The sequence below is a fragment of the Furipterus horrens genome, unplaced genomic scaffold, assembly GCF_987537825.1.
Source record: "Furipterus horrens unplaced genomic scaffold, mFurHor1.1.pri manual_scaffold_6, whole genome shotgun sequence".
Lineage (NCBI taxonomy): Eukaryota > Metazoa > Chordata > Mammalia > Chiroptera > Furipteridae > Furipterus > Furipterus horrens.
The window spans coordinates 132,595,796-132,608,242 of NW_028327176.1; the positions used below are offsets into that span (position 1 = coordinate 132,595,796).

The following is a 12,447-nucleotide window of genomic DNA, read 5'->3' on the forward strand; positions in this document are numbered from 1 at the left end:
ATCAAAAAGTTCCTGGAAACCAATGATAATGAACACACAACAACCCAAAACCTATGGGATACAGTGAAAGCAGTCTTAAGAGGAAAGTTCATAGCAATACAAGCCTACCTAAAAAAGCTAGAAGAATCTCTAATAAAAAATTTAACCCTACAGCTACAAGAACTAGAGGAAGAACAACAAGCAAAACCCAGATCAAGTAGAAGGAAGGAAATCATCAAGATCAAAGCAGAATTAAATGACATAGAGTCTAAAGTAACAATTCAAAAGATCAACAAGAGTAGGAGCTGGTTCTTTGAAAAGATAAACAAAATTGACAAGCCTTTAGCCAGGCTCATCAAGAAAAAAAGAGAGAGAACCCAAATAAATAAAATCAGAAATGAAAGAGGAGAAATCACAACTGATACCACAGAAATACAAAGAATTATAAGAAATTATTACGAACAACTGTATGGCAAGAAATTTGACAACCTAGAGGAAATGGACAGATTCCTGGAAAACTATAGTCTGCCCAAACTGAATCAAGAAGAAGCAGAAAGTCTGAATAGACCAATAACAGCTAGCGAAATTGAAGCAGTAATCAAAAAACTCCCAGCACACAAAAGCCCAGGACCAGATGGCTTCACAAGTGAATTCTACAAAACATTTAGGAAAGAACTAACTCCTATCCTCCTCAGACTATTCCAAAAGATACAAGAAGAGGGAAGACTCCCAAACTCGTTCTATGAAGCCAGTATAACCCTAATTCCAAAACCAGGTCAAGACACAACAAAGAAAGAAAACTACAGACCAATATCGCTGATGAACATAGATGCTAAAATCCTCAACAAAATATTGGCAAACCGGATCCAGCAACACATTAGAAAGATCATACACCACGATCAAGTAGGATTCATCCCAGGGATGCAAGGATGGTTTAATATTCGCAAATCAATAAACGTGATACACCACATAAACAAAATGAAAGACAAAAACCACATGATCATATCAATAGATGCGGAAAAAGCATTTGATAAAGTACAACACCCATTTATGATAAAAACTCTCAGCAAAATGGGAATAGAGGGAGCATACCTCAACATAATAAAGGCCATATATGAGAAACCTGAAGCCAACATCATACTCAATGGGCAAAAACTGAGAGCATTCCCCCTGAAATCAGGAACAAGACAAGGATGTCCGCTCTCTCCACTCCTATTCAACATAGTCTTGGAAGTTCTAGCCACAGCAATCAGACAAGAAAGAGAAATAAAAGGCATCCAAATTGGAAAAGAGGAAATAAAACTGTCATTATTTGCAGATGACATGATAGTGTACATAGAAAATCCTTTAGACTCCACAAAAAAACTACTCAATCTAATAAGTGAATTCGGCAAAATAGCAGGATACAAAGTCAATATTAAGAAATCGAAGGCGAAACTCAGTATCTGGACTTCCGGCCAAGATGGAGGCTTAGACGGACACACTAGGTCTCCCTCTACAACTAAAGAGGAATACAACTATTTCAAAACAAAGGATAACTAGAAATTCCAGAAAATAAAACTACACGGAAGTCCAACATATGAAGTTATAAACCAGCGGTGCCACTTGGGCAGGTAAGAGTTAAAGAGGGCAAAGCTGTCTGCGGTCGCACCCCGAGCGGCGGGCGGCGAGGAGTCCCAGCTGCGCAAGCCCCTGGCGGTGCGAGACCCCGGCGAGGAGTCCCGGCTGCGCAGGCCCCTGGCGGTGCGCGACCCCGGCGAGGAGTCCCAGCTGCGGCCAAGCCCCTGCCGGTGCGCGACTCCGGCGCTGGGGAGAGCGGCCGCCGCATCGCCTTGAACAGTGAGGCCCAGGGGGGCGGGAGGACGGATCCCGGTCTCCTGGCTGAATAACTGTGTGAATCCATCTTGGACCCCCGCCCCCAAAGAAAGCACCACAGGGCTGCGAAATAGGTCGCGGACAGGCAGGCGCCGGCCGGTCGCTGATTTGTGACGCGTACACAGGCACTGCCCCCGACAGCCAGCCCAAGAAAACAAAACGCATCTGTCAAAATGAGGCAGACAACTATAGAAATCCTGGTGGCGCAGCTCACCAGACAGCAGATAGAGAACCTGACAGATGAACAGATAAGAAACCTGTCAGAGGCTCAGTTCTGGGCCATTGTTATCAGGTGGCTTACAGAATTCACAAAAGAGCAGGAAAAAGATATGAAAGAAGCGAAAAACTTTCATAACGAAAGGAACAAAACCACATACGAGACAGAAAGAAAGGAAATAAAACCCAGAGTTCATTTCAACAAACTGGAATATGGAGAAGGAACAAGCAGTCAACCAATGCAGCGAGAGGAAATGGGAAGCAACAATGAGAGGATCAGAAACCTCTGGGACAGCTATAAAAGGCCCAACATAAGAATCATTGGTTTGCCAGAGAATGAGGAAGATGAACTAGAACTTGAAAAATTGAGTGAAAATATAATAAAGGAGAACTTCCCAGACTTGGGGAAGGGAATAGACTTGCAGGTCCAGGAAGCAAGGAGAGTTCCCAAGAGACTGGACCCAGGGAGAACCACTCCAAGACACATTATAATCAAAATGTCAAAAATTAAAGATAAAGAGAGAATCTTAAAAGCAGCAAGAGAGAAGAAAAGAATTATGTACAAAGGGGTCCCAATTAGACTATCAGCTGACTTCTCAAGGGAGACCCTACAGGCAAGAAGGGACTGGCAAGAAATATTCAAAGTAATGAAAATCCAAAACCTACAACCACGAATACTCTATCCAGCGAAATTGTCATTCAGAATAGAAGGACAGAGAAAGTGTTTCCAGGACAAAATAAAACTGAAAGAGTTCATTAGATCCAAACCACTGTTATATGAGATGTTAAAGGGACTGGTTTAAAAAAAACAGAAGCTACGGAGATGAAACAAAGGCAAACTAAATAGGCAACGAGAGTGGAAAAGGAACTGTGGGTACGGGAAACATATTGGGGGGACGTCAACAGGGAGGGGAAATGGGGAAAGGGAGGGAGATGATATAGGAATTGGGGATCAAGGTAGGAGGGAATGGAATAGACGGAGAGAGGTTGGGAGGAACTGTATGCACAACCAATGGACATAATCTAAAAGGGGGGGACAACTGGAGGGAGGGGGGCCACCGGGTGGAGGGGAGCAGAGGGAAGGGAAATTGGCACAAATGTAATATTTTAATCAATAAAACACATTAAATCTGAAAAAAAAAAAAAAAGAAATCGAAGGCATTTTTATACACCAACAATAAAAACTCAGAGATAGAAACTGAAAGAAAAATCCCATTTACCATAGCAACAAGAAAAATAAAATACCTAGGAATAAACTTAACCAAAGAGGTAAAAGACCTGTACACAGAAAACTACATAACATTGAAGAAAGAAATTAAAGAAGATACAAATAAATGGAAGCGTATACCATGCTCATGGATGGGAAGAATCAGCATCATTAAAATGTCCATACTACCCAAAGCAATTTATAGATTCAATGCAATCCCTATTAAAATACCAGCAACATATCTCACAGACCTAGAACAAATACTTCAAAAATTTATATGGAACCAAAAAAAGAGCCCGAATAGCCACAGCAATTTTGAGGCAGAACACAGTAGGTGGAATCACAATACCCGAGATCAAACTATACTACAAGGCCACGGTAATCAAAACAGTCTGGTACTGGCATAAAAGCAGACATATAGATCAATGGAACAGAATAGAGAGCCCAGAAATAAGCCCAGGTTCATATGGTCAACTAATATTTGACAAAGGGGGAAAGAACATCAAATGGAGGGAAAAGAGCCTCTTCAACAAATGGTGTTGGGAGAACTGGACAGGGACATGCAAAAAAATGAAACTAGACCACCAGCTCACACCATACACCAGAATAAACTCAAAATGGATCAAAGACTTAAATGTAAGCCGTGACACCATAAAAGTCCTAGAGGAAAAAATAGGCAGGAAAATTTCAGATATCCCACGTAGCAACATTTTCACTGATATATCTCCTAAGGCAAGGGAAATAAAGGAAAGAATAAACAAATGGGACTACATCAAACTAAAAAGTTTCTGCTCAGCTAAAGAAAACATCAGCAAGATGCAAAGGAAACCAACCATATGGGAAAATATATTCGCCAATGACATCTCAGACAAGGGATTGATCTCCAAAATATATAAAGAACTCATACGACTCAACACCAAGAAGACAGACAACCCAATTAAAAAATGGGCAAAGGACCTGAACAAACACTTCTCCAAAGAAGACATACAGAGGGCCCATAGACATATGAAAGTATGCTCAACATCACTAGCCATCAGAGAGATGCAAATTAAAACCACAATGAGATACCACCTCAAACCAGTCAAAATGGCAATCATCAACAAATCAACAAACAACTTGTGCTGGAGAGGATGCGGAGAAACGGGAACCCTGGTGCATTGCTGGTGGGAATGCAGATTGGTGCAGCCACTGTGGAAAACAGTTTGGAATTTCCTTAAAAAACTAAAAATGGAACTGCCTTTTGAACCAGCAATTCCATTGCTAGGATTATATCCAAAAAATCCCGAAACACCAATTCAAAAGAACCTATGCACTCCAATGTTCATAGCAGCACTATTTACAATAGCCAAGTGCTGGAAACAACCTAAGTGCCCATCTGTAGATGAGTGGATCAAAAAACTGTGGTACATTTACACAATGGAATTCTATGTAGCAGAAAGAAAGAAGGAACTTCTACCATTTGCAACAACATGGATGGAACTAGAGAAAATTATGCTTAGTGAAATAAGCCAGGCAACAAAAGAAAAATACCTTATGCTGTCACCTATTACAGGAAACTAATGAACAACACAAACAAATGAGCAAAATTGAACCAGAGGTATGTAAACAAGAAGTAGACTAACAGTAACAAGGGGGGCGGGGGGGAGGAAAAGAAAGGTGTAAGGGGATGGGTAAAGTTAAAAAATATATATATATATATGAATGACCCACAGACAGGTGCAACTGAGTGGGGACTAAATGTGGGGGAGGGGAGGGACAAGGTGCAGGGAAACAAGAGGGCTAAAAAAGTGAGACAACTGTAATGGAAAAACAAACCAAAATTTTTTAGTGGGGGAAAAATGAAAATATGAAGAATGGAAATGCCAGTTCAGTGAATATTAGGACAAAGATTTTCCTTCACGTTGTATATTTTTCTCCCTATTTGATCCCTCCAGAGTTTGGCATTCTAAACAAGTAATGACATAAGTTCCTTTGCATAGAACTAATAAGACCAGTTGTCAACAGAGGTTCTTTTTTTTGACCAAGTCTTTGACTGGAATGTCAAGCCTAAAGGAAACATACTTGGGCTCAGATTGTTACCAGAAAGCCCTGAGGAACTGGGAATGACTTTCAAAGGTAATAAAAGCCCGTGAGATAAAAGGCCTGGTACCATGGTTGGTTGTGCGGTCCACAGCAATCTTTCCAGGGAAGGAACGAAGGTTGTTTTCCTGAAAGATGGCTAGAAGGGACCTTAAGGCACAAGGAAAGACCAGAAAGACTTGGAAAAAACAGGTGTGTACAGGCAAGGATGAATGCCAGATATGTGGCACAGCTTCTGTGCCCTGAAGAACAGACTGAAGGTCACCCCAAATATTCCTTGGGTAAGTTCCAGCAAAGCAGAACTAAAGATCATAAGTGATCATTTGCTGCTCTTGTTATGTTTATGCAAACGAACAGGATAAATTAAAAATGGACTTAATGTAGTCCCTTTAAAGACAAGGAGGGTAACCTTAGGGAGAAAAATTATTATTCAAGGAAAATCACAATGATCAGTAGTAGAGTATAAAACAGGGCAACTAACCGTCTTAAAAGTTTCTTCTCCAGATTTAGAGACTTGTTTGCGGGTTATGTTACATAAATTAACACGTGTTTTTTGTTTTCAAAGGACATAAGCCTATGATCGCATCACCTGAGTGATTATCTGTACGCATAAGCCTCACTTAATCCTCTCTGCAGCGCTGCCTCCTGAGACTCAACGGTTTGGCTGAACTAAATGGCTGGGTTGGGGAAGAATGGGGTGGTCTGTGGGCTTCACTTTAAAACGGGTTTCTCTTTTCTATCCTAATGGCTTGGACAGAAAAGGCCCAGAGGTCTGAGAGGGGGAAAAACCGAAACTATTTACCTCAGCCCAAACTAAGTATAATGGGCAAAAGGGTTTTGGACAGGCGAGATGTGCCTAGCACACCTTCTTACAAAGAAGCCTTTTTTTTTTTTTTCCCCTAATATGGAACATTGAAAAATTAATCCCTGCCTTTTGTCATCTAGTAGTTATGGATTGAATGATGTCTTTTAACCCTTTTCACCAAATCTGTTGCCCTCAGAACACAACAAGGACACCAGCCTGTTAAACCAAGCACGCCGTTGACCGGAGACAGCCAACTGACCTGGAATCTGCACGATCCTTCCCCATGTGGGAAGGCCACCCTCCCCTCCACACCCCCACTCTTATTAGGGTTTTCTGGACCCAAGGGTACGTAGGACGACAACCATGTCCAGCTTGAAGCAGCTAGAGGAGCTTGAGACCTTCGCCCATTGTCCTTTACAAGATTACAAAGGGTCCTAATATTTGAGAGGGGGGGGGATAGTTAATTTTTATGAACCAGGGGTATGGACTTGGGGGGGATTGCTGGGGGAGGGGGGTGCTGGGTGGAGGGGAGCAAGGGGGAGAAAATTGGAACTGTTGTAACAATATAATCAATAAAAAACATTAAAAAAAAAAGAAGTGGAGTAAAAATGACAAAGTTAAGCTTCAACAAATCTGGTGGTCAGTGCATAAGTATTCTTTATATTATCTCTATACTTTTATGTATGCTAAAAAAATTTTCTAAAGAATTAGAAGGCTATTGTCTAACACAAAGTTCCCAGGATAAAAGTGAACCTGCACTGCACACATTTTAAAGCAGAGCACAATATCAAGAGACAAAGGAGACAGCACTCCCCTATTCCCAAAGACACAAAGCAACACCAACCCTCTGTCTTGTCATGGGCCAGAGAACATTATTCCAAGATCTGTGATTAGAGTAAGTCAATTCTGGAAAGCATTACTTTTGAGGACTATAGTAGTCACAAAAAGAATAAAACTTAAACTTGATGGTTTCTGACCCTGAGTTGACTGAATTTGAAATTGTTTGAAATATAGGAATTCAACAACAAATGAGGTATATACCTTGAAAATTTCCAGGAAAAAATGCCTTTAAGTCATCTGGATTAATATAATCTTCAATCTTAATACTGTAATTTAAAACAATTTAAAATATATAACCCCAGGGAAAAAAAATTTTTTTAACTTTTATTGTAAATCTTCAAGACCTTAACACTTTTCATTCCAGAATTAACTGCTTTCAGTCGGCTTGTAATACTAAATGATTATGTAATCTGAATAATATATTTCAAGAACAATGATTATACCTTTTCATAGATGTACACTATTGAAAGAATTTCTTCCATTTATGGAATTCATCTTGTACTGTCTAAATAATTTCAACATTCAATTAAACATTAGCAGGCAAACTGATTCTTGGCTAGTCTAAAACTGTAGGAAATGGATAGAAAATATAATTTCTTTTTTGATATCTATTCATAACAGGGAATTTTATATTTTGTTTTCAAGTTTCATGCCTGTACTCAAGAATAATGAATTGTGCTTCCAAATGATATATTCAACACTCATAATCAACCAGCTTCTTTTTCTTTTTTAGTGACAGTAATAAAATTTGGGGACTTATTTAAAATCAAGTACACGATAACTAAAACCAAGAAGTTTCCATTTTATAATATACTATCTTGTTTTATCACAGTTAAACTGTTGTTTTTTTCTTTAATCACTTGATGTGCCTAAAGGAGCTAAAATAAATGTGCAAAATATTAGGCAATAAGAGAAAGAAAAAAATGTAAAAATATTGACAAAAAAATCAAATGAATAACTTGAGTCACAATTTTTCTTTCCTACTCTAAGTCAGTAATACTTTTTCATTTGTTAAATACATCTATTATATCAGTGACAATATTTATTTTATAAATTATAAAAGGTACTTACATTAAATTTAATTATGTCATAAATCAAATATCTAGGAACAGCTTGTCCATTTACTCTGTCAATAATCATTTCCTTGAAAGAGAGAGAAAAATAAGTTTCTTCATTCTTTAACAACAATTTCTTTAATTTTACTGAAATATAAAGGACACAAAGAAAGTACATAAATCATAAATATACAACCTGATGAAATTTCAAGTGAACACCCCCAAATCAAATCAATGTCAGCACCCCCAAAATTCCCATCATGAATTTATTCTGTGTGAGATAAAATGATATGACAATATCTCCTCATTAATTTTTTTATATTTGAATTACTATGCAATGTTTTGTTTTATGTTTAAATTACTAAGCAACTATTAGGATAAAGAGACTACAAATTTTAAATGCCAACTAGCAGAACATTGTTAAAATAATTTTAAGTCATTATTGATTTATATTTTGCTATATACCAATTACTTTAATCATAAAATCTATATATATAAATTGTGCCTTTATAATAGATACAATTCCCATATGACCCACATGGTCTTTCTTGGTTCCACATCCCTCTACTATGATCAAAGGGAACAGGGGGAAAAAAGGCAATATATGATATGATATCACATATCACAGCTATTAAACAGAAAGAACTTAAATTCTACACTCTGACAGAAAAGAGATAAAGGACACTAAAGAATTATTACAGGTATATAATGCAGTATTTTATAAAACTTTAATTCTTAATAATAGGTTTGACCTAAAGTTACTTTACTTTCTTCATGTTCTTCCTAAAAAACTAAACAGATTTTTAATCTAATGTCATGACAGAAAATCCACATACACCATCTAAAATTACAAAGAATACACTGATCTAGGACAAATATATTTTCTTGTTTTAAGAAACTATTACCAATTAATTTCTTCCTCAAATATGTTTGTTAAGCTACAGACATTTATGATTGTTGTCTTGAACCCAACTCTTGACATAAATTACATCATTTTCATTATTTTAACATGTTCACTGAAATATTTTAAATACCTGTATCTGAGAATTTTATGAGGCAACAAGGTGATACTAATAATAGGTTTCAATTAATTATTCTTTTCAAAACTGGGCGGACAGAAATTAAGTGACCATCCAGGTTCAAACAGTAGACATCACAGAATTTCCCTCCCAAATACCTAATGAAATGAGGAAAAAACATCATTCTTTACATATTAAAAAAAGCAAAAAGTAAAATTTATTATCAGCAAACAAAACCAAGTAAAAAGGAATAAACAAATGACTAAGCTTTAAAAATTGACAGCCACGGAAACTACCAAGATTCTGGTAGGGAAAAAAAAAGGCACAGCAGGGTTCAGCTCCATAGCCCACTAAACTCCCAGAAGCCCTACCTGTAAAATGACAAATTCTTGATAATTATCACTATTACCCACAAATATAGATAGATACAAACTCAGTCGTTATTCTTGTCTTCATTTTTCCCCTCTTCTTATTTACAGAGTAATAAAAATAGCAGAGCACTACATCTGCTCTGAGGCTCCATGCTGAATTGAAGAAATAATCTGAACATTACTGGAATAAAATACAGTTCCCAACTAGCTGAAGAAAACATTCACCAAAAGTTTTTTAAAAGAAAACAGAACCAAAAGATCCTAACAAAGACCCAATACCTAGGCTGAGTTCTTTCCAGTAAGGTCCCCAACACAATGTACCCCTCCCCAGAGCCACCACCATTGCCCCAGGCCACAGAAAAGTAGGCGAACATAAAATACCTAAATTTAACATTTAGTTACTTGGAACCCTTGTACACTGTGTGGGATTGTAAAATGCTGCAACCACTATGGAGAGCAGTATGGCAGTTCCCTCACATCAACGTTTCTTTCTTTCAATCTCTCTCTCTAAAGCAATGAAAAAAATTGTCCTTTGATGAGGATAAAAAGAAAGAAAGAAAACTATCATATGATCCAGCGAACCCAATTCTGGCTATATACCCAAAAGAATTGAAAGCAGGGTCTTGAAGAGATATTTGCATACCGATACTTATAGCAGCATTATTAAACAGCTAAGAAGTAGAAGAAACCCAAATATCCAACAGATAGATAAACGTGGTGTGTGTGTGTGTGTGTGTGTGTGTGTGTGTAGTAGAACACTATTAGCCGTGTGTGTGTGTGTGAGTAGTAGTAGTAGTAGTAGTAGTAGTAGTAGTAGTAGTAGAAGAAGAACACTATTAGCCTAGCAAAAGAAGGAACATTGAGGGCACTGCTCTAAGTAGAAAGTAACATGGTGGTTGCCATGGAGTATGGGAATCTGTTTCACTGGTGCAGAGTTTCAGTTTTACAAGATAAAAAAAGTTCTGGAGATGAGCTGCTCCTACAACTGTCCCAGCTTATCATCTGAGGAGAGTTTCCAGGATATGATGCAAGCATTGGGATCCAAGGTAGAGCCCAGCTTTTTCCCTGAGTTGAGAAAATAAGAGCAGGTTATCTAGGGAAACGAATGAGGCTAGAGTTCTGAGAGTAGAGTATGAGAGAGAGAGAGAGAGAGAGAGAGAGAGAGAGAGAGAGAGAGAGAGAGAGAGAGAGAGAGAGAGAGAGAGAGAGAGAGAAAGAGAGAAAGAAAGAGAGAGAGGTGCCTGGAGAAACACCTCCAGAGATCTACAGACAGATCTCCATGAGTATTCAGCAGTGTATGCATGTAAGTACTCAAGGCCAGGCAAAGAAAACTTTTAGAGGGAACTATGTCTGACACTGACACAAGGCTGGGAATAAGGTGCCTGTTCCCACCAGCCAGACTAGAAAAATCTCTTAATCCACACGGCATTCAGTACTCAGAAGGATTTTATCTCAGTAGTGGAGAATAGTTATTCCTAACAAATCTTAAAAGCAATAAGCAAAAGTCCGTACAGACTAGTTCCAAAAAATTTAACTGTATCCCAGAACAAGCTCACAAATATTTATGGGAATACAAAAATATTAAAGACTGCAACAAGGTAAATTCAAAATGCCTGGCATCCAATAGAAAATTACCAGGTATACAAAGAGGCAAAAATACATAACCCATAAAAAGGAGAAAAATCAATATAGACCCCAAACTGAAAGAGATGTTAGAGTTAAGAAGCAAGCAATTAAGATGGCTTATTACAACAGTATTCCATATATGTAAAAATAGAGACATAAAAGACACACAAACATACACAAAAGGTTCAAAATGAATTTCCAGAGGTAAAAATGTCTGAAGTAAAAAAATACTGTGGTCAGGATGAATAGCAATTTAGATAGCACAGAAGCACAGATCAGTGAAGACATAGCAATAAAAACCATCCAAAATATAACAGAGAGAAAAATAATTATTTTTTAATTAAAAGACATTAACTAATTAAATCTCCAAAAGAAAGGGCAGAAATAATGACAAAAAAAAGTTTACTTTTCATGAAAATTGTAAAAGATACTCAATAAACCCCAAGCATAAGAAACCTCATGAAAATTACACCAAGGCATATCAACTTTATATTCAAGAGCTTGTTAGAATTGCTCCATTGTCTTTTTGTGTTAAATATTACTGTGGAAAAATCTGAAGCTTGAATCCTGCATTATGGGCTCCACCAAAAGAAAAAGAAATTCCTGCATGTTTGACTTTTCCATCCTCCTTACTTTTCTATATTCCATTCCCTTTAGTTGAAGTCCTCAAGCATCCACGCTTCTGCCTATCCATTTAATATTTCCTGAATCTAAACTATGTATTAGGCATAGCTCTAAGTGCTGGAGAAATTAAACATATAGTCCTTATCTTCAAAGGACTTACAGTCTCAGACAGGAAAATATATAAGGAGCTAGGTCCAACGAAGAGTTATAGTTTTCATGAGAGACAGCCATATAGACAGAATGACCATATAGCTAATGTCTAAACCAGGATACTCCTGAGACTGAAACAGATTGCTATTAATAATAATACCAATGTGACAGGGGTACACCTATACTACTGTTCTGGCCAAATAAGGACATATGGTATATGCTTAAGAGTAAGAGAAAGGTTTAAAAATAAGGTGTGAGATCCCTTAGTTGAATCCTGAAAGATGCAGTGGATATTTTCTAACAGGATGGTGGCTGGACAAAATGGTGTTACAAAGGCAACAAAAAAGATGGTTTGGGGTAAATTGTCCAAAGTTCAATATAGAAGAAACTTACAGTTCAAGGGCTCTCAGTCAAAGATGATGCTAAAGATACTGGCATGGCCCAGATATAAAGAATATTATGTTGACAGGTATAAAGTGGTATCTCATTGTGGTTTTTTTTTTTTTTTTTTTGTCATCAACAAATCAACAAACAAGTGCTGGCAAGGATGTGGAGAAACGGGAACCCTACTGCACTGTTGGTGGGAATGCAGACTGGTGCA

General features: G+C 37.7%; 1 protein-coding gene across 2 annotated transcripts in view; it reads right to left on the reverse strand.

Moving 5' to 3' along the window:
* Window positions 1-12,447, reverse strand: part of RNGTT (RNA guanylyltransferase and 5'-phosphatase) — a 263,048-nt gene that overhangs the window by 167,340 nt on the left and 83,261 nt on the right. For both annotated transcript variants that reach the window (XM_090279662.1, XM_090279663.1), the window contains exon 10: window positions 8,073-8,144. In XM_090279662.1, the coding sequence (XP_090135788.1) occupies window positions 8,073-8,144 (72 nt within the window). The remainder of the gene's footprint in view (window positions 1-8,072; window positions 8,145-12,447) is intronic.